This window comes from Cyprinus carpio, chromosome A14, assembly GCF_018340385.1.
Source record: "Cyprinus carpio isolate SPL01 chromosome A14, ASM1834038v1, whole genome shotgun sequence".
Taxonomy (NCBI): Eukaryota; Metazoa; Chordata; class Actinopteri; order Cypriniformes; family Cyprinidae; genus Cyprinus; species Cyprinus carpio.
The window spans coordinates 27,575,398-27,598,860 of NC_056585.1; the positions used below are offsets into that span (position 1 = coordinate 27,575,398).

The following is a 23,463-nucleotide window of genomic DNA, read 5'->3' on the forward strand; positions in this document are numbered from 1 at the left end:
AAAACACACACACACACAAATGAGGTCATTAAAAGATGTGAAGAAGAAGTCGTGAATGCAATAAGAGACACCAAATGACTTCTAGATCTTTTAACCCTCAGGTAGCAAGGTGGGGTAAAAAAAAAAAAAATCTTAAGAAAATAAATACATATATTTATACCCTGTGGGAGCAAAGTCAGTAAGTCTTAGTACAATGCAATAACATTAACTACTATTAAAAAAAAAAAAAAAACTCTCCAAACATATATAACATATGACCTCAATAAGCTATAAAGAAATTAACTCTAAACAAAAAAACAACACAAATTTTTAAAAAATCAAATGAGGTCATTAAAAGATGTGAAGAAAGACGCATCAAAAGAAGTCGTGAATGCAATAAGAGACAAAATGACTTCTAACTTTTAACCCTCAGGTAGCAAGGTGGGGTAAAAAAAAAAAAAATCTTAAGAAAATAAATACAATGTAACCATGTGGGAGCAAAGTTAAAAAAAAAAAAAAAAGCAATAACATTAACTACTATTAAAAAAAAAAAAAAAAACTCTCCAAACATGACTGTAACACAACATGAGGGTTAAACATAAAATGTTTAGTGTGGATTGCATGAGTTGACCATCAGACAAATAAAACATAAAGAAAAAATATCCTAATTAGGCGAAACACTAATGCATCTACACATTATACAACAATGTAATAAATTACTGAGATTTTTACATTAGCACCTATGTTTATAGGTATATATTATCATGTTTATTCTTCAGTGCTAGAATTGGGTTTTAAAAGCCATTTACAGTGTTATGCAGAATTGTCTTATGGGATATTTGAGTACATCAGCAGCGTCCTGGGCATGTGCATGTTCTCCCAACAGAGAGAGAGAGAGAGAGAGACGAGAACTGGATGCACAGAGAAACATCAGAGAACATCAAATAGACCGTAAGCTGAGAATACATATTAAATATTATCCACCCCCCACACTGAGATTTACTCCATCCCTCTATCACAGCGCCACCGTGTCAAGAGAGGCACCATACGTGTCTGGAAAAACGTATGTGTGTGAATGGTGTTAGTTAAAGTTCAGTTCTATGGATGCACTTTTTCTCCTTTATTTTCAAGGCGAAATCTTTGAAGCTGTCAGAATAAACCCGGCGCTTTTGATCTAGTGCAGTGCGAGCCGTGTCTCTGTAGAGGGCAGGCCACTGAAAGCATTGGTTCAATGTTGCATCACCAGTTAGAGAGCTGCAGATTATGTCATCAACTCCTTACACACACACACACACACACACACACACACAGAAGAGCAGAACTAGAGCAGAACCAGAGGAGGGTTTGCTATGTACCAGGGTTAGTATAACGACGTGGCCCTCGGCTGTGAATGTAAAGGCAAATGGAGTGGAAAGTCTATATAGGTGATAAAATAGGAAAGGAACAGGATCAAATGCTTGTCAAATAGTGTCAGACAGCCTCGTGCTCTATCAGGGATGAAGCTGCTAGATGATGAAAGTGAGAGAGCGGTCCGAAGAAGAGCACGGTCTTACTGCTGAATACATCTCGCACCTCTCAGGAGAAACTCAGTCGATCTCCCTGTGGAGATAAAACACAACGAAAGACAAATACAAGATCAGCAGAGATGAACACGTGGCCTCGCACACGCTTTCATCACCTGTATCCTGACGTCAGTGATTAATGTTTGATGGAAATCATTTTTTCCGTGTGAAATCTGGGTGCTAATGCGCATGGCTCGATGCCATTTTGAAGTTGTAGATTATCGTATCTTGTGTTTCAGGCGGTACTTTGCAAAAGGCCTCAAATGACTGCCTTTAGCTGCCCTCAGGAACACAAATAATGAAACTTTAGAGTTTGAGTTTGATAAGTGGCTCTATTTTGAGAGGATGTGTTGATTTTCTTGATTCGGTAAATCTCACGCCTTCGGCATTGAGGGAAATTTGGGATTAAATTGCATCATGATCCCTTTGAACAAATCAGATGAATAAAAAAAAAAATACAGCAGAGGATTCTTTTTTATTTTAAAGAGTTGGCCCTGATAAATCTTGGATGGGGCTCTGACCTCAAGAACCGCAGCAACAGAGTCACCCAGAAGGAACATCACCTCTGCTGTTTTCACCTGCTCGAGTCCTGCGGCTGTTTTAGGTTCAGAAATTATTCATGTATTTACAGCCTCGATAACACATCCAGAGCAAACCTGTGTGCCATCATAGTTTCCTGGAAAACACATCTACAGCATTCTGCGGAGCTGGGATGAGAAGATAAGCTAAAGAGCAGAAATAAATATGAATAGCCACACCATTTCCAATTAAGGAAAAATAAATTGCAAAGCAATGCAACAAGACCTCTTCTCTATAAGAGGCCTATATATTTTGCATTATGGTCTATAAAAAAAAATGTAATTGCTTTATTTTAAGGCCATGGGATACAATGGAGATCTCAGTTATGTTATAAATTTTGTCTCATGTGTTTATCCCACATTCTTTAGAGAGAAAAAAAACAGATACGAGTCAGACAAGTTAGTCTTTTAAAATGCTCATAATCAGATTACAGTTATTTTTATGGCTTACATGATTATATAGTATTCACACAATGTCGGTAAATTATTTATAATTTATTGATTCACTCCAGTTCGACATTTGCATAGCTGTGAAATACCATAACTTCATAACAACCAGTTTACCTTCGCTAACTATTAAAAATGGAAAGTCTGGACAAAAATAATTCAAGCCTGGAACACTTCGGCCATGTAATATTCGTGTTTATTAATGTTTATTCATGTAAAGTAGGGATTCCAAAGCTTTTGACATTTTTATGACATTATTTTTTACATTATTTCATTAGTTATTAGCTTTTCATAAACACCCTACAGTTGGTAGGCACTGTGTACTGTATTGTATAAAATATATTGTACGTCTTTAGGTTACTTTTAGATTAATCTTGCATTAAGACATTAAAAAATAGTGATTTATGGGAATTATTAAACAGGAATATTACAAGGTAACTTCTTAACTAGATTTTACTGCTGAATCAGCACTATTTTGAGCGTTTCCGTGTGACAGTGATCAGGAGGTACAAGATCATTTTCTCAGAAAAAAATAGGTGTAATTTGAGCTCTACAAGAACGTGAGAACACATTTAATCTCATTACATTCTAATAAAACTGAAAGAAAGGACACAACGTAATAATAAATACTAAAAACTCCCTCCTTGAAGAAGAGTAGTATCAGCAGATATCAGACCACAGACCTGGGCTTTTCCAAGGTGTCTTTGCTGAGGTAGATGAACCAGTAGATGAGGTTGAAGATCCCGAAGGCCAGAGGGAAGAGGACGCGGGAGTATTTGTCTATGGCACTGGTGCCTGCCAGCATCATGTTGGGTGGGACGGCCGAGCCCTGAAGGAAGATGGGATAGCGAGTCCTGGGCGCCTCGAACACAGAGTTCGCCCGTCTTCTGCGGCTAAAGCCACTGGTATCAGACTGAGGCTGCCACAAAACAAACAGTGAATAACATGAATCAGTCTCACCTGATATAATAGAAATATAACAGAGACACAACCTGCATTTACGGTACTGATGAAAAAAAATCCTGAACAGCTGTCAAAACAGTAGTCACGTAATACAGTTTAAAGTCATAGTTCACCCAAAATGGAAAATTCTGTCATCATTTACTCCCTCTCCTCTTGTTCCAAACCTGTAAAAGTTTTTTTCTTCTGCTGAACACAAAATAAGATATTTTGAAGAATGTTGGTAGCCAAACAGTTGAGTTTAGCCATTAACTTCCGTTGTATTTTTTCCATACTTTCCATACTTTGGTGGCCAACATTCTTCAAAACATCATCTTTTGTGTTCAAGAGCTGAAATAAATTTATACAGGTTTCAGATTGAGTAAATGATAACAGAATTTTTATTTTTGATTGAACTTTCTCTTTAATGATCCTGATCGTGTCAAAAGAGCCCACCAACAAGCTCTGGTCCCTCCTTCAGTGTAAGTCTATGGATTTTTTTGCAGGTTTTTATCATCCAGCAGGTGACCAATTGGCAGTGTGATAGAAAACTAAATTGCACACCTCTCAGGATTCAAGGGCATTTTTCAAGTGTATAAAGAACAAAGGGTGTGACAAATTATGCCCCTCAAGTACAGTGCTGTGAATGTATTTGCCCCCATCATGGTTTCTTCTGTTTTTGTTTCAAACTAAATAATAAACACATACAATTCTATTTATTTATTTTTATTGAAGCAAAAAATAGGCAATTTAAAAATGATCATCAATTTGAAACTGATTAGATAACTCTTTTGCTACAATAAATAATGTTTATAATTTAAAAACTATTTTGTATTGCCTTTGTTTTATTTTGGATTTTGTTTTCATTTCTGAAAGACTTTAGTAGGAGATATACACACAAATAAAGAAGAAATCAGTATGGGGGCAAATACTTTTTCATGACACTGTATAACATTTACAGATAGGAAAATACACATATCAGCTTTAAATAAAGAAAAGAAAATAGACAGTTATTGAAGATCATAATTACTCAAAATTTACTCTGCCATCACATTTACCATTGTTCAGTGAATTTTCACAGGAGAAATCCAGACATTTTTATTGGAATCCACACAACTGAGAATTTTGTTTTGGTGAAAGATGTACGCTCACATTACATTTGCAAGTTTGTCACACAAATTCACCATGTTGACCAAAAGAAAGCTGTTTGGTTTGACTTATGAGCGCTTTATACATCTCTATAGCGGTCGACTGATATGTATTTTTCAGAGGCGAAGCCGGTACCGATTATTAGAGAACAAGTAGACCGATAACCGATATATATGTCTGGTGTAAAAATGAAAACTAATGTTAAAATGAAGAATTGCAAGGGCTCTGACAAAAACTTTTTAATTTATCGGCAAATGACTGATAAAATGACTGATACCGATAACAATAAAAATGCTTAATATCGGCACCGATAATCGGTCGACCCATAATCTCTACATGTCATAATGGACAATGGCGCTTTCTGGCTGTTCAAACATTCACCAAAATTTGGTTCATTCTGCATGAAATCTTTGGCCCCAACAAAATTCATGATTGCATGGATTCCTATTAAAATGGCTGGATTTCACCAGCCGAACAGTGGTAAAACATATGCCAAATCAACTTAAAATAGCCAAATATTGATTGGCCTAGCTACAATTCTAAAACATTTTATTGCACTTTATAAAAATAAGAGGGTAAACTTCACCCCTCATGCTACGTATATTTCCTTCCCATCCAGTCTCTAAGCCAGAGAGAGAACTGGAGCAAGTGGATCCGCAGCACAGGTGAGAGATTATAAGAGTCATGGCTCGCAGTTTTAATACGGGTGGCTATTTTTAAAACACCAACCATGAGCTCCCCGCGTGAGAGCGTCCCAGGAGACTCCACACGTCTGTCAAATTACCATATCCAGCTCAGCACAACAGATAAGAACTACAATTCACACGTGCTAGCAAGAGAGCAGGTAAATGACTCACAGAACACCTGAACAATTTGCTTCTGAACACAGCAGTGGACACATTAAAGGTTGAGCCATGTGTTACGATTAGTTACGCGTGCTGAATATGTCTTTAGAGGTATTTAACCGTCCCTGTGGGAGGCGTGTATATGCAGCTGCAGTGACACTCATTTAGCATCACAATAACTGTGACACAGCTCATTGGTTTGTGAAGAGCAGTGCTCGTGTTGTGCATATCGTATAACCAGGAGCTCCGTCAGCTGTGCTTTTTGACCACAGTATGGTGTTAATTGGAGATAGTTACCGTCTCTGGCTCGTCGTCGCTGCCCTGGGCTATGGACTCCAGAACGGAGGCCCTGGAGAGCCGGCGTTTTTCCCTGTTGGCCTCGAGTGTGGCAAAGTAGTTGACCGCGGCAAACTCAACGAGGGCCGAAGCCACAAAGGCAAAGCAGACGGCGATGAACCAGTCCATGGCGGTGGCGTAGGAGACTTTGGGCAGCGAGGAGCGGGCGCTGATGCTCAGAGTGGTCATGGTGAGCACAGTGGTGATTCCTGAAGGTCAGAGGAGATTATGTGAACTCTCAACTACAGATTTACATGGGAAACACACAAAAACACAAATAACACTATCAATTCCTCACCCTGACACAAACAAACACCTGCCCCCACCCACCTAAAAAAAATTAAATCATCTTCAATTCAATTCCTCAACACTACCCCACCCTTACTTCAACACAATTTCTACCATCAAAAGTCAATCCCTTAAAATCCACTAATAAACTTATAACAACTTGAGGGTGAGCAAATCATGACAATTTTTTTTCATTTTTGGGTGTACTGTCCCAAAAAAAAAACTATTATAAATAGTATGTTAAACAATATAAATAAAAATTATATCAAAAAATATAAATTACACTGTTAAATAAAACAAATAGCAATCAATAAACATCTACGAAAAAAAAATTGTCAGGTTGATTTAATAATCAAGAAAATAAATACTTTTAATATAGTTTTACGTAGAAACTGTTGGCAGGTTGATTTAATAATCAAGAAAATAAATACTTTGGTTTGTAAATCACACCATACTCTGCACACTGTGCATTTTGGTAAATGTAGTTGGAATATTATTTGTATACAGAATAAGAGTATAGGTGTGGTTATTGTTGAGTAAAACTAAAATGGTAAATATAAAAAACTGTGTTCGTTAATTGAAATAAAGTTGAAATAAAATATAAATAGAACATGAAAAACTTTATATTGAAAATGCTGCTTTAACTGAAATAAAATAATTTACAGATGAAGTACTAAAATTACTAAAATGGAAAATTATATATATATATAATTGCAAAGTGGAAATATATATATAAAAAATAATAAAAATTCTTAAGACTGTTAACAAGACAAGAAACCAATTAAGAATTGAGGCTGACATTAAAAATTGAGGCTTTACTATTACTTTCAGTTCATTTATACAAAGTATATATACTATATATTGCAACAGTAAGAGTAGTATGCTATTCCATAGCAAATATGGACCACAGCATGTCATAAGATGACTGTGCTCTTTACTGAGATGAGGGGTAAGCAGCTATTGAGAAATATTATGATTCTTAATTTTTTTTTTTTTTTTTTTTTTTTTTTTTACAATAGGTGCAGTTTGTATTGCAAATTTCACAATGAAACCCTAAAACATAACATACACTACCGTTCAAAAGTATGGGGTCAGTACATTTAAAAAAAAATAAAATACTTTCATTGAGCAAGGATGCATTAAATTGACTGTAAGTGACAGTAAAGACATTTAAATCATCATATTAGAATGATTTCTGAAGATCATGTGACACTGAAGACTGGAGTAATGATGCTGAAAATACAGCTGCACATCACAGAAATAAATTACATTTTAAAATACAATAGAAAACTTTAATTTTTAAATTAAATTGTAAAAATATTTAACAATTTTACTGTTTTTACCGTATTTTGATTGAATAAATGCAGCCTTGGCGAGCATAACAGACTTCTTTCAGAAACAGTGTAGATGTTTAATGTAATTTTTATACTCAAAGAAATATGCCACACTCATACCAGCCACTGTTCGAGCCGGGACAGACTCCTTGTTGATCCAGAATGCGACTTGCGACAGCACAACCACCATAATCAATGGGATGTACGTTTGGATGAGATGGTAGCCGAGCTTCCTCTGAAGATAGAAATGGACAACCTGGACAGAATACAGACCTAGACGGTGCCAAGACATTAGAGGAGGACACTGATGAAGACAAATCGTGCAAATTCGATACATCCATATGATGCTCTGATCAAGCCGATTTGGCCGAACACAACTCCAAAACATTTAGAGAGGTTTTTGGCTCTCGGCTCTTAATTCCTGTCCTTAATTACAAGAAAAGGCAACGTCATACAGGCACAGAACTTTCTTTGGGATGTGAGCCTGGTCCATTTCTTACAGATCTGATGGGTACCCTGTTTTTCTTGCCAATAAATTCCTCATTACTGAGCTCCTGGTCATTCTCGGGACTCGATCAGAGGCTGAACGGGCTTATTGTAACGCAGCTATTTTTAAAGACAGACAGCATGAATTAGGTCTGATCAGTTAAGCATCTTAGATTGCCTCTCAGAGGGGAAGCTGGCCAGCAATCAGCCTGACTTGTAGCTCTTAACACACACAATCAAATAAGTAATTTACCGTAGCAATAAGGGTGATATTTTCCGATAACGATAATCAAACCGTATTTTGCGTATTGTGTTTTTATGCTGGTACCTTGGCTGGTTAAGGATAAATCAATTTGACACTAAAACCCCCAGTAGGTGGCAGCAAGTCCTTGTCTTAATGAGTGATTCATTGGAATCATTCATTCAAATGATTCGTTCAAAACGGATGATTCATTTAGAAATGAAGCAAGTGGCTGCCTTTATAAATGGATCATTGAATCATTGACTCAAATGATTTGTTCAAAAACAGGTTCATTCAAGATCAAGACAGCAGTGTTGCTCTGAGATGCACAGATGTTCTGCTCTGGCTTTGTTTCGAACTATTTTTACTGGCGAAACTGAAAAAAAGACAATACTCCTGATAGCACACATACATCTCGGAGACGTCTACTTGATATCTGCATTTATGTCTGCAAGAGGTATTTTTTAGAGTGTTTGCTCATCTGCAATACGTCTACAGGACGTTTCCTATCAGATGTCAAAAAGACGTTTAGAGGATGTCTTTATGATGTTTATGATTTAGAATGAATGTAAAACTGACATCTTAAAGATGTCTATCAGATGTTTGTGCTGTGTAAAAAAAAAACATCAGATATATGATTATCTTAAAGATAACTGACATCTATATACAGGGATATTTTTTGCTTTCATAACTTGAATTATAGGGTCATTTAACATTTTTACATTCTAATACGCTTCATCATGCAATCAATGCTTTTGGACTCTCAAGACGTGTTTTTGTTTGTTTTGTTTTTTGCAAAGTGAGTGACACACTCCATCAGCTTTTAAAAAAAAAACAATTACCATATTATCGTAGGCAATAAATAACGCACACCCCTACACAGTAATAGTACACAACATCTGACATGCTGCATATGTAATATTTAGGGAAAACTGCGCATGACATAAAACACACCTGTGCTGAATTTATATGTTTCACTGAACAAGGTCTGGCCCACAAGATCATACTGAAGTAAGCTTGATGATTCCGGAGGAAAATCTACTGATGCTTGAAGACCCTTCCTCCACGTGTAGACGATTTCACGATTAGTGTACGCATCTGAAGGTGTAAGAGAAGGCAGGTGAAGAATGGTGGATGGAAGGATGGATGGAAAACAGACTGAAAGACAGATCTTACAGCTTCCAAACAGGAGAGGACATGTGTGTCCATCCATAGGAAAGTCCATCATCACCATTGGACACACTGCACTTACAGTCAGTCTGAAATATCCAGAAAACAGGCATTTATTTGGCAACCCAAATTATTTGCTATTATGATATCCTAATAAAATCATTCACATTTATACTGAAACAGATTTCCGAGGGGTTCCTATGAAGGGTTTTTCAAAACTCACCTCGTCTGATAGTTTTACCTCATGGTGTAAAAGACCGTTCCGTTTTGCATGATCCGAAACAGTTTGTTAGGAGACGTCATGTTGTGTGCGAGGGACTTCCTTGCGTTGCGAAAAAACGTGTCGGGCGTCCAGATCTTGTCCACCATGCGGTTGTTCAAAGGCAAGATTTCGACGGGCCCCTGAAAGGCTAACCTCTCGTCAACCCACATTTGGCGGAAAAACATATCCATAGTGAACTCCAGAGACAGAGCAATTTCTTTCCATGAATCATGTTCTTTTTATATAGTTACAACTGATATGAATTCATAATTTAAGTTATTTTTAAGCATAGTGTGGGTGAGGCTTGACATACTCATATTAGTTTAAACAGACGTGAGACGGAAATAAAACATCAGCTTATTATCTACTTAGAAAGTACTTTAGCCACAAGGCATGCAATTGAATTTGTACAATAATAAAACACAAAAATAAAGATGTAACTTGCTGTGGTTTCTTACCATCTTAACATCAGATACTGGTCCAAAACTTGTGACAAATATGTCTGTTTTGACCTCAGTTACAGAGACTGCAAAGTTAATCACAGATTACATTTACTTGATGTGAGTCCATTATACTGTTACAGCTAAATTAAGTGAAATACTGTACATAAAGGGGTATTCAAGCATGTAAGCAATAGAAGTTTAATGCAGCTTTAATTCATCAGAATGTGTCCTGTTTCATTTTATTAATTTTTTTCTGAGCAAAAATAATCATACGTTTTTACCGTGATTTACAGTAAATGTCATTCAGTGTAACAATACATAAAAATCTCGTCAGGCACATTTAAAACAAGAATCATTCGATGACATTAACATCTATTTAAGGATCACAGTGCATCTCTAAAACACTAATTAATTGTCATTTTAAATATTTCCCAATCTTTGCCACAATCCTTCAAACCAGCAGGTTTTACCAATTTGTCAAAAATAAGTATTTAATCATTTAAAACATAATAAGAGTTTAGTATGATCTCTTATTCTTTTATATATTTTAAGAATAAGTTTTTATTTTTGCATCAATAAATGTTACGCTGAATGACGATTTATTTCACACGTATTTTATTTCGACAAAAAGTTATTTGAAACATTAAATTCGAGATGCTTTAAAATGCTTTCTGTGTGTAATAAAATCACTTTTGTAAGTTTAATTTCACGTGAGTACAATATGAACGTCTCGTGTTTGGACCACAGAATCTCAAAACATTGACAAATTATTCAAATTTCGAATCATTTCTAATTCTAATGATTTAATTTCTATACTGGGAGGCATGTGCTTACCTCCAGATCCCGGGCGCAGACGATTGTCATAACCCTCAAGAAGTCGGTCTAGGATCCGTGTTATATTTTCTGAATTTATCTTTTGCTTTCCTAATACATCTGCAACACTAAACAAGGAGAAATTATTACCATCTCGATTAGTCCTTTAAGTGAATTAAGACCGAAGTCAGGTAAATTTAAGCATTAAAGTTAACTTATTTAAAGTGAGTATACCTTGCTTAGTCCATTAACTCACCTGGTGAGACATAACAAGGCCAAAAGAAGAGTCATTTCTGTTATAAAGAAGTCGATAAATACAAAATAAAATAAATGAAGCCATCAATGGTTAGAGGTCATGATGTGATGTATGATGCAAGAACGCCTTACAGATGAACTGAAGCACTGTCTCACGTATGACTGTCAGTGAATGAGGCGCTGAATGTGTCTTGAAATGCTTTCAGGATTATCAAATTAAAGGATTAGGAAAATCCACTTGCTTTTTTAGCAACAGGTTACAGTTATATCTAGCAAACTAGACGTCAGCTACCCTGACAGCACACGCACATCACCGAGGCGTCTATTTGAGGTCTGCGTTTACATCTGCGAGACGTGTTTTTAGAGTTTTCTTTAAGATGTTTATGATTTAGAATGCATGTAAAACTGACATCTTAGAGACGTCTGTCAGCTCGTCTGGAAGACGTCTGTCAGATGTTTGCACACAGCAGATGCTTTCCAGATGAAGAGATCTTTAACAGACCTCCTGCAGACGTGTACGTGTGCTGCTTGGGAGAAAAACCCCAGCTAAAATCAGCCTAAACTGGTTGGCTGGACTGGTTTAAGCTGGAAGTAGCTGGTTTTAGCCAACCCACCTAAATAAATAAACAAAACCCATCTAAAAAAACAATACTAACAACCAACTATAATAATTCATCATCTAAAATGTAGTGCTTTGTCTGACTTTCCCTAACATGGGGTTAGAATAAACTTATTAACCTAAAGTAGCCTATAAATATGGCCCTTCTGAAACTCCTAAGACCAGCTAGGCTTTAGCTGATTTTTTAAAAAAAACATCTTTTGATTCAAATACTACATATATAGAGATATTATATGTTAGTTAAGTATTGCATTACACTGATAAATACACATATAATATATTGGCCTTGTTGCTAGCTGTTTGTTTATGATGTAATCGATTGTTTCTCTTAGCTTTAAGAGTGAAATAAATATCAGATAAAAATCAGTAGATGTATTTTACTCAAAATAAAAAATATGATATGACAATGGGACGCTGGCTGTACATTATCTCTTATATATTTGACAAAACCCGCTCTCCGTTACAGTAGATGGCGCGCTCGATCAGTTAACAGCACGGCGTTCGCCGCAGAAGAAGACATTTCGACATTACCAGAACGCGTGGGAGATATATTTACAGTGTGTTATTGAGTCTGATGTGAGTTTTAGGGTCTCGTGAAAGCCCACTGAGGCGAGCAGTATGTCGGTGCACTTTGAGGAGAGGAGCGGCGTGGTCCCGTGTAAAACCGCGTGGGGCTCGTGGTACCAGACGATGGAAGAGGTTTACATCGAAGTCAGTGTTCCTCCTGGAACTTCCGCCAAAGAGATCCGGTGTGAGATCGGGAGCAGACAGATCGATCTGCGCGTGAGAGAGCAGCAGGTGTTCAAGGTATGAGCATCGAGAAGACAGACACTTATCATCAGAGCCACACAGCATTATTCTGAGAGATTGTTTTCATCTTCTACTAACCATGCATTCATCAGACTTTGCATATCATTTTTCAGCTGTGTTATAAAATATTTTGCAGAATGATCTGTTCATCTATTTTTTTTATTTTATTAATTTATTACACATTTTATGTAAACATGGGCAACAAAAAAAAAAAAAACTATTACAATTTTTAAATGTTTCATGCTCACCAAGGATTATTATAATTATTATTATTTTCAACATTGATAATAATCATAAAGTTTCTTGAGCAGCAAATCAGTATATTATTATGATTTCTGAAGATCATGTGACACTGAAGACTGGAGGAATGATGCTGAAAATACAGATTTGATCACAAAAATAAATTACAGTTTAACAGATTTTCACATAGAAAATATTTATTTTAAATTCTAATAATATTTCACAATATATATATATATATATATATATATATATATATATATATAATATATATATAATATATATATATAAAATAAATGCAGCCTTATGAGCAGAAGAGACTTAATAAAAATAAAAAATAAGGTAAAAATCATAATGTTTCCAAACTTTTGACAAGTGTACTCTAAGTGGTATTTTTCTATTATAAATATTTTATATATATATATATATATATATATATATGAGATTTGGGGACAACACATATTATTAAATATTAATATTGTGATAGAGTTTAATAGGAATATTAAACAAGTATTGTATCACTTTAAAAGAGGACATGAAATGGAAATCCTGTATAGTGTGTCTGTATAGTTTTTATTAATTTTAATTTCTGTTAATTTATTTCATGGAAGAAAAGATCCGTCACTACTTAAGATCAATTGCAACTTAAATACAATTTAGTTAAAACAAAACAAGAGGCTAATTGTCTGTATATTGCCACGGACACCCACGAGCTCAGCTAGTTCTCTGTCGTCTCGTAGGGGAAGCTGTTCGGATCCACGGTCAGCGACGAAGCCACGTGGACGTTAGGTGAGACCGAAAGACGTCGAACAAACTCATGTCAGAGTAATAGTGCAAAATAAGTCTCTGGAGAACCTGTATGTGTCTGTTGTGCCATTCAGAGGACAGGAAGTTGATCCGGATCGTCCTGATGAAGTCGAACCGGGAGGCTGGGAACTGCTGGGGGTCTCTGCTGGAGGGCGAGTACGCGGCCGATCCGTGGGTTCAGGACCAGATGCAGAGGAAGCTGACGCTCGAGAGGTTTCAGAGAGAGGTTCAGTACACACCTTCATTCAGATCTACTCCAGGGTCTCCAATTAACGACATTCAATAGTTTGGAGTCTGTAAGCGTCTACAAACAGTGTGTTTAATGGATACAGCACTCTTTACGGGAAAACCAGTACAATTATTAAATATTTTCATCTGTTAAACTGTAATTTATTCCTGTGATCCCATGCATCGTTACTCGTGTCACATGATCTTCAGAAATCAGTCTGATATGCAGATTTGACACACAAGAAACATTTCTGATTCATATTTGTGTGGAAACTGTGATACAATGTATTCTTCAGGATTCAACAAAGATCAAAGGAGCTGCGTTTATTTTGTAACATTAATCAAAAGTTCAGTGGACACTTTTATAATACTACAAAAAAATATTATTATAAAAAATAAAAAAAACCAACAATTCAAAAAAATGAAAAAAAAAAAGTAAATAAATTAAATTTTAAATATAAGTGTAATAAAAATAGAAACGTTTTTTTTTTTTTATTTTTTTGGGGGGGGGGGGAGCATACAATAAGGTTTATTTGTTAATGTTAATTAATGCAATAACTTACAATAAGCAATACATGTGTTACAGAATTTATTAATCTTTTTTAACGATATTATAATTAATATGCACAGATTAATAAATGCTCTAAGTATTTTCATTGTTAGTTTATGTTAACAATCAGACCCTTATTGTAAAGTGTTAAAGAGATTTATTATACTGTATATGTAACTATAGAATATATTCTGACCCCAAACCTTGGGACGGTAGTGTATTTCTATTATCGATTGATCTAATCCCCCCCGTCCTGTTCCCAACAGAACCCTGGCTTTGACTTCAGCGGAGCGGAGATCTCGGGGAACTTTCACGGTGGAGGACCAGATTTCTCCAGCTTGCAAAAATAAGAACTACTTTCATTCCTGTGCTTGATGTAGTCTTACTAAAGTGCACCAGTTTTGTTTTCTTCCCCCTGGAGAATATATAGTGTTCCTTCTTCTGGAGACACACAGGAAGCGCATCACAGCGAGTCTGGCTCTTGCTATGAAGCCATAGTAGATCACAAGCAGCCTTTACGATGACTCTTCACAGTTGTTGTGTGTAATCGCCACCACAGTGGTCTGCTCAGAGTTTCAAGAAATCATGCAATTCAAGCACTTTTGATTAAACGGCTCAAACACCACAAACGAGCACGAGTGATTAACATTTCAATGTTTTTATTGAAAGGTTCAACTACATTTTGAAGAACGCTGCTCTCAACTTCTATAACAACCAAAGCAGAGTCTCAAATTCAAGCCGCTTTGTGTGTAGCACTCATCGTGTTAGAGTTAAAACAAATGGTCACACAAGACTGTAGTAGCAACCAGATGTAAAATGAGCTGCAGCCTGGTCAGTTAGTAACTAATTAGTGATTTTATTTCTATTAGAGGCATACTAAAGCCTGCATTTCCATAGCCATCCAGATTTCATTAGCAGAACGGCATTATAATGAAAAGAAAACAAAAAAAACATCTTGTTTCGTCACCTTGGGTAGGAGTGTGCATTACGACAGCTGACAACCTAGGGTTGGAGTTAAGGGTTTTGGGCCTGATCTCTTGGTTCTGTTGTTGTGTTGAATCTCAAAACCCTTCTCCCTCCTCTTCCACACGGTGGACTGAGGACCTAGGCGGTTCTATACTTCACTGCTTCAAACAACCAGCGCCTCTCGCGCCGATTCAGAGGAACATACTGTACACGTGCAAGCCTTACGTGCTCAAACTCACCCTTGACTAGCAATCAAGAGCGCGCATGTCAAATAAATACAATCATGGCAGGTGTCAAAGAGAACAGAGACTGAGGAAAGGAAAAGCAAAGTTAGCAGAGGTGTTAGAAATTAGTGTCAGGTGCCCATAACTAGTACGGAAGCGTTTTAGTTACGGGCGCGCGACACTAACGCGGTTAACAAGCGTATTCGGGAATGGTGGGGAGATGGGCGATCTTGTAGTAGCTGTGCTTCAGCTGTCTGGCGGTTCGGCCCGAGATCATCCAGCGCAGTCTCTGGCCGTTTGGCTTCAGGCACTTGGTGGAGGCGTATTCAGCCAGGCACTTAGCCACTAGCTCCCGCACGCAAACCAGGTCTCCAGCTTTAACCTGAAACACAAGCAGTGACCGCTGAAAACTCATTTAAACACTGAACCCAAAGACGAGTTTTAAAGTCAGCACTAAGTGAAATTCACTCTTTTGTAAATGCATGTTATTGTTCTTATTCAGTGGTTCAAAAAAACATAAATCAAAATGACATATTAGGGCCTAAACAACACATTTCTCACTTATAAATTAAGGACTCATAAATTCCTCCATTCAAATTTAATTTGTCTAATTTTTTAGACACAAATTTTCTCCATTTAAATTTTTCTGGTCTCCGTTTTAATGGTTAAATTAAATTTTAGTAATCAAAAAAAGCACGTCTAATTAATTGAAATGACACTTTTTCACATTTTAAGTCACAAAAAATTCAAACAAAATACACTTTGGATTCTGTGATTTTTTTTTCTCTCTCTCTTTTTTGTGGTGATAAAATAAAGCAAAAAAAATTAAATTTATTTTGGCAAAAAAAAAAAATATAAAAAACTTTATGGTTAAAACTCAAAAAAGAGAAAAAAACTAAAACATAAAACAAGAAAGAAACATTATTCCTAAAAAATAAAGTTTGAATAATTTTAGAATTATTATCAGACACACATTGTATTGTGCAACAGAAACATATTTCTGTCTGGAACACGAAGACATCCAGAACATGCAGCACTCATATTTCAGTAGTCTTTGTGATTTAATATTCACAGACACCAGTCCGTATCGCAATCTGATTTAAGTGCACCAACCTACTTTTGATTTATTCTTTAAAAATTTGACAAATTCCGTGACATTCAGCGTTATACAGTAAACTCCATTTTATTATATTAATGCAGGATTTCTCTAAACCCTCCTCCGTCTCCATTTCTGAGTGTGACGCTCACATCAAGAATAGATAAACAGAACAGAGTCCCACCCTACATTTTTTTATTTTTATCTTCTGATAATCCATTAATCTTAAATGCAAATCACACTATAGAATAAACGATGTCGCAACTTAAATTTCATTGCAACTTCATATAATCTGATGCACCTACGCCCCAGTTTCTCGTTAGATTCAGCCGGCTACACAACGCAGTCTGTCTGCTGTACGTCTCCACCCCATTTCCAAACAGATGAATCTTTTAGTAGAAATCTGGCTGGAAACTTACAGTCAAAGTGTCCTGCAGAGCATCCAGAGCCTCTCTGAGAGCAGGCAGCGGCTCACACGCGTGCTGATCTTCCATCTCCAGCGCCAGAAGAGCCAGAGCAAGCAGCGAAGGCTGTCAAGAGTCCAGACACAGTTACAGTCAGACTCCAAACACACTTTGACCGTTTACAAATGCTCCAAACAGCTCACCTTGATTTTCGTGAAAGTAAAGGAGCAATGGCAAGCCTTCAACTGAGCCTCCAGCCTCTCGATGTTCAGAATCCGCTTACTGAAGAGAAACAATAGAACTTATTTTAATACGGTTCAAACCAGGCTATGCTTATTTATTTTCAAGAAATGCCTTTATTTAACAAGGATGCATTAATTTGGTCAAAAAATAATTCGTATTTCAAATAAATGCTGCTCTATGGCACTTTCTATTCATTGGTGAATCCTGAAAAATAGTGTTAACACAAAAATACGAAAACAAATAAGCAGCACAGCTGTTTTCAACATTGATAATAATCAGAAATGTTTCTCGAGCGGCAAAACTGCATATTAGAATGATTTCTGAAGATCATGCGACACTGAAAATACAACTTTGATCACTGAAATAAATTACATTTTACTACACATTCATGTAGTAAACAGTTTTTTCGAATAGTAAAAATATTTCACAATTTTACTGCGTTTCTAATCAGATTAATTCTGAAGTGTGTATACAAATAAACTCGCCTTTCTGCGTCCAGCTGCTCTTGGACGCGAGAGTGAAAGAATCGGAGGAAGTGGAGGGCGGTTGGAGCCTTGACCTTCCAGTACAGCTTCTCCAGAATGATCTTCTCCATCCTCATCATGTCGTGGACCGTGAAGCGGTTCTGGCTGATCCTGATGAGGTCACTGGCCAAGGGGACGCTCTTCTCCTCCTCGGACGTCTTCACAGCGATGTAGAAGCAGCAGAGACCCACGCAGGCCAGATGCTTGGGCTGGATCTGACACCAAGAGAAAACACCCGTGATTCATACCGAGAAGATTGAGGGCTGAATATTTAAATGTGACCACACACACACACACACCTTCATCACAGCCAGGAACCGATCGAGAAGATTCACAGCGAGGGAGAACGTCTCCGAACTGAAGCCGAAGAACCGCGTCAGGGAGAGAAGTTCTCGGACTTGGAAGTCTCTCAGCTTGACCGTCATCCTCAGACCGTTGTCCTGAGCGCACTCGATGACCCGGAGTCCACAGAGTTTGGGCTGACATCGGGCTTCTTGGTCCAGAAGAGCTTTGAGCTGGACGGTGAAGGGCAAAGCCACAGCTCCGGTCACCTGATCAATCATCTAAAACAAAACATTAAACACCATTAAAGATTCTACATTATGCATAATTATATCAGCCATGTGCAAATGTAACATGCATGCATGCAAAAACATCTGAGCTGTGCGCTACCGGTACGATAAAGTAACGGAGGGTAACGTTACTTAATCACAATACACGTCTGAATGTAACGTCCCCCCAAAAAATAAAAATATTTCAGACTTTAAACATAAAAGCTCGTAAAAGCTTTAAACTATTTTTAAAGTCAGCCTATGATGTCACAGTAACCATGTAACGTTAAGAAAACCGTAAACCGTGTCCATATTGTAACGTTACAACCCTGAATACATGTCTGGGCATGTCCACTAACCAGTGCGCTAGCTTCAGCTCCGATAAAGCTGTTAACCATTCGTTTTTGTGTCATTCCTCTCGAAAAAACACCTTTAAAGCCATGCATTCATACTTTAACACTTTAAATCGAATCTCAAAGCCATTTGTGTTACATTTAGCGCACGTTTAGTCTGCTTCGGTGAGAACATGTGTAACGTTAGGCCTGATCGACGAGCAGCTGAAAACAAACAAACAAACATCTATAATCTGAGAAACCACACCGTAATAACGTTAAAAATACATTTGCACCTTTAACGTTACATTAAAAAAAAATAATAATAATTATTAATAACAATGATATGTCAAAGAACTGCTTACCTTTCGTAGGTTTGACGGTCTTATTAAAAACTAAAAAGACGGATCTGTGAGTTTACGAGATAAAAACGCACGATACAGTTATTAAAAATAAAGTTCTAAGTAGGTTTAAGTTTAAAGCGATATAACTTCTGCGTCCTGCACACCCCAACCCTTGGCGTCAGGCGGGGACGCGCACGCTGCGTCCGCGCTTTATACTCCGAGAGAGTCCATGTCCAAACATAGGATCGCCTTATTGGGCAGTGCTCGCGCAGAGCTCCGTCTTTCTGGATGCCTATTGGTTCGGGCTTGTCTGTAGGCGTTGACCACGCCCCCACAAGCCGGGGAGAGGCGGGGTTTACACGCGCTTCGCAGTGCAGTGAAATCCAGCATGTTAGATGTTCAGCGCGCTCGGGTGAAACAAGCTAAACAAATAATTTTAAAAGTATTAAATCACAAATATAACTGCTTTGAAACCTAGTGCATATTAATTATATTATATTATATTATATTATATTATATTATATTATATTATATTATATTATATTATATTATATTATATTATATTACAATACAATAATCTGATAGAATATCCTCCTGAGAGCCAGAAAAATATGGATTGAAGGCACAAATGAAACAGAATAGATATTATATAATTAAATTTTATAACGTTCTAACATTGTCCTTGAGGCTCACTTCATGTGCTGGAATCTTCTGGAAGGTTCCAGGGGCTTTAGGACAACATTTGGCTAAAACAACAAAGCATCTGAATATAATAAACATGCACTGAGGCAGTGACTCACGGTCAAGCAAACAATCAGATAAAGAACTAGAGAACACTGTTAACTTTTATAAACACAGACACAATCTGTAAAGATAAGCCAGATCAACATAATAATAATAATAATAATAAAAACTAGGAAGGAAACCGGGAAGGAAAATGTCAAATATTTAGAAGATGTTTGCAAAGTAATGTCTGTGTTGATATTATAAAACAAATGCACTATTTCTGATTGCTTGATGTTTCAATACCAACAGATGGCGCCAGACATATCTAGACTTCCACATCTAAAGCAAAGAACTCAACATTTTCAGAGCATTTATATGCACTTGCAAGCATTTCCTATAAAGATGGATAATCCCGCTTTCCTGACAGCTATTTCTATAATTAGACAATCTGACAGCTTTGATGCGGCTGCCTTAAAGACAGCGTTCAGTTTATTCCAAGATGGTCTGAAAAGCCAGAGCCGAGGGTTATAGGCCTTCCTTTTTCCCAAGCTGTCCCTCGGGATCCTTTTAACCCAGTGCCTGGTTACAGAACCCAGCTTCGGCAAGCTTGAGGGGTTTATTTTCATGGTGTGAGATGTGGAAGTAGGTCTAGCTTTCCCCAGTTAATGGGCTGTGCAGGAAAACAGCATGGGAGGCTATTTTCTCGAATGCATTGTCCTCATATGTGTGCATGCATGAAGCGTCAGGTCTGGGATGTTAATTTTTGTTAACATCATGATGCATGATTGTGTAGCTGCTAATTAAGGATCCTACAGCATCCTGCAGACCACGGCTGATCAATATGCAGAACGGATGATTTGAGAATTCTTAATTGTTTCCTCCTGGTTAAATATTCAGATATTTAAATAACCCTCTATTATGAAATGGGGCCGCACACTTTATGCCCCCTGTTGCCTTGTTTGGGTGGCAAAGCAAGCGTACTCACAGTCACAGCTTGAACAGGAGACCATACAGGAATCCCGCTGTTTGGAGCACATGGCTCATTATTGAGATTCATCTGTAGCACTTTTTTTTTTTTGCCGGAGAGCTTGGCAAGCTGACATCGAGACTCCAGGCCACGACCGAACTGAGAATGTTTGACATAAACGCACCTGACAGCGCACATAGTGAGGGAAGCTGAGCAGATAAACCTGAAGCCCTGATCCTGGCCTCGATACAACACTGGAGTCTCTCAGTCGCCTCATTTTAAGGGTTTTTTAAACACAATAAGCAGCCATACAATGCCAGATTACATGAAACAGAAAACAGAATGAATTAAATGAATAAAAATCTCTATAACTGATAATTATCTATATCAATACATAAGTTATTATTTATAGCATACTAATATTTCCCAACCATCGTCCAGTGGCAACGCACGACTTTTTAAAATTATTATTTCCACGGTGTTACGAGAAGAAAAATACAGAAACACATTAAATAATGCATATTAGAAAATGTCATGTAAAGTGAAAACAATGCTACAAAAGATTACTATTTCAAATAAATGTTGTACTTTGAACTTTTTATAGTTCATCGGGGGGGAAACAAAAATATTGTGCAGCACGACTGTTTTCAACATCGATAATAATCAGAAATGTTTCTTGAGCTGCAGATCACCATATTAGAATGATTTCTGAAGACTGGAGTAATGGTGCTGAAAATACAGCTGCACATCACAGAAATAAATGACAGTTTAACAGATATTCACATAGTAAACAGTTGTTTTACATTATAATAATATTTCACTATTTTTTACTGTATTTTTGATCAAATAAATACAGTCTTGGTGAGCAGAAGAGACCTCTTTCCAAAATAACCATCTGATGAATTTAATTTTATTTTATTTTTTATTTTTTTGCAGCTCTATGAATATTTGCCAACTCTACGTCCAAATATAAACAGAAAAAAAACCCATCTTACATCATACATGCACATGTCTTACTGCTGCGCTTGAGTCTTCTAGATGACATGTAGAATATTGCATCACACTGTGAAGGATTTCCAAACATTTTCCACAGCGGTTGTTACCATGCAGCCGGAATTGAAGTCTGACAGCACTCCTTTTTTTTATTTATTTATTCTTTTCCAGAGGAGTGCAAAAGGGTGACAGGCTCCTGAGTGGAGTGTGACAGAGGCGCGCTGCCAGCCGCTCCCCAAGTGAAGGTCTGCTGTGTCAGCCTCAATCTGTCTCTGTATCCTCGCTCTGCCAAGCTGCCGTGATGCTACAGTACTGCAGCACACTCATCCAGGCATCACAAGCAAACACGAGCAGCCTCACAATGATTCACATGTCAATAGAAAGACAGAGAATGCCACACATTGGCCCTCAAAGGTCTTTATCGTGTGCAGAAATCCATCATATGTGTAGCATATGGTTAGAATGCTAATTTTGGTAATTGGTAACCAATGAACCTTTACTGTTGGAAAGACAGTAAGAGCAAACTCATGTGCATTTCTGCTGTGAATCTTTCTGTGTGAGGACCTTTTCTGTCCACATAAGAACACCGACGGTTGTAACTGATTGTTGCATATTATTGAAGTCACAATGAAATAGCGACAGATTTTTTCTTGTGACGTATATCCGAGTGAGTGAAGAAAATATATGAATTTGTGAATGCATCGCTCCAGTGTTTCTCACAGTTACTGTGAACCTACAGCCCTCTTATTTAGCAAATGCCAATTTGTTGCTTCACTTAAAAACAATAATAATCTTATCATGCCACATTTAAAGGAACAGTTCTCCGTAAAATGTGATGACAGTTTTCTTCATCTGAACACCACTGGATGCTCTGCAGTGAATGGGTGCCGTCAGAAAAAGAGTCCAAACAGCTGATAAAAACATCACACTATTTCACTATTAAGTAATTATCAAGTTTTTAACAAAGTTTAGAACGGTCGCTTCCAGCTAAAACATGAGTCCAATCCATAATAACGCGGTTATTAGTGAAAAAGTGGTCTGTTCTGAATCAGGAGAGAAAAGTGCAACCAGCTCTAAACACATATGTGGGTGGATTTTGATGTGAGAGACAACAGGAGATGGACTTTTTCACCGGAAGAAACATTATTACGGATTATGGATTTGTTATGGATTTGACCCGAAGCAACCGTTTTGAAGTTAAAATATCTCGATGGATTTGTTTCTTACAAACACGTGGCTTTTCAACCTTACGTATTCATGAATTGCTAAAAAATACAATTTCTTTATCAAAATGCTAAAAAGTATGTTTCATTGTTCAGATTGGATAGTTTTTGGTTCATGTTGACAACATCATGCTCTAAAGAGGGGTCTTTAATGACAATATTATCACGTATTAAGGGAAAGAAAGAATAAATGATGCAGAATTGGTTAATATAGTCATTATTAATCATTTTAAAATGAAAGTGATTGCCAGTTTTTTTTTTTTGATTAAATCATCTTGTGTTGGAAGGAATGACCAGATTAAAATTTAATTTTACCGGGTATTTATTTTATTTTTATTTTGACTTAAGGTGGTGGTATTTTATATTTAAATTGATTTATATGTAGATAGATAGATAGCTAGATAGCTAGATAGATAGATACTTTCTTTCTTAAAGTTTAAAGATATATTAAACAGCGCCCTCCAGTGAAGTCTTTTCCCCAGACAGATT

At 36.9% G+C, this 23,463-nt stretch overlaps 3 protein-coding genes across 5 annotated transcripts; 1 reads left to right on the plus strand and 2 right to left on the minus strand.

Annotated features, from left to right (window-relative positions):
• Positions 1 to 553: 553 nt before the first annotated feature.
• On the minus strand, positions 554 to 11,491 carry LOC109101785 (gamma-aminobutyric acid receptor subunit alpha-4-like). Of its 3 annotated transcripts, none has more exons than XM_042770431.1 (9): positions 11,260 to 11,491; positions 11,129 to 11,165; positions 10,894 to 11,000; positions 10,075 to 10,142; positions 9,596 to 9,816; positions 9,139 to 9,443; positions 7,578 to 7,730; positions 5,797 to 6,044; positions 554 to 3,485 (listed from the first exon to the last, which is right to left on the minus strand). In XM_042770431.1, exons 2-9 carry the CDS (start codon positions 11,161 to 11,163, stop codon positions 3,237 to 3,239), a joined length of 1,386 nt encoding a protein of 461 aa, XP_042626365.1. In that variant the 5' UTR covers positions 11,164 to 11,165; positions 11,260 to 11,491; the 3' UTR covers positions 554 to 3,236. The 3 variants fall into 3 exon arrangements, with proteins under 3 accessions (XP_042626365.1, XP_042626366.1, XP_042626364.1); XM_042770432.1 differs by having other exon boundaries at positions 9,139 to 9,282; positions 9,361 to 9,443; positions 11,129 to 11,491; XM_042770430.1 differs by having other exon boundaries at positions 556 to 1,578; positions 3,250 to 3,485; positions 11,129 to 11,491.
• A 732-nt stretch (positions 11,492 to 12,223) lies between these two features.
• On the plus strand, positions 12,224 to 15,006 carry nudcd2 (NudC domain containing 2). The gene is made up of 4 exons (XM_019114790.2): positions 12,224 to 12,553; positions 13,537 to 13,585; positions 13,678 to 13,829; positions 14,648 to 15,006. The coding sequence occupies exons 1-4, from the start codon at positions 12,365 to 12,367 to the stop codon at positions 14,729 to 14,731; spliced, it is 474 nt and encodes a 157-aa protein (XP_018970335.1). The 5' UTR covers positions 12,224 to 12,364; the 3' UTR covers positions 14,732 to 15,006.
• A 17-nt stretch (positions 15,007 to 15,023) lies between these two features.
• Positions 15,024 to 19,290, minus strand: ccng1 (cyclin G1). Its single transcript, XM_019114782.2, has 6 exons — positions 19,087 to 19,290; positions 18,138 to 18,401; positions 17,800 to 18,053; positions 17,275 to 17,353; positions 17,087 to 17,197; positions 15,024 to 15,953 (listed from the first exon to the last, which is right to left on the minus strand). Exons 2-6 carry the CDS (start codon positions 18,399 to 18,401, stop codon positions 15,762 to 15,764), a joined length of 900 nt encoding a protein of 299 aa, XP_018970327.1. The 5' UTR covers positions 19,087 to 19,290; the 3' UTR covers positions 15,024 to 15,761.
• Positions 19,291 to 23,463: the final 4,173 nt, after the last annotated feature.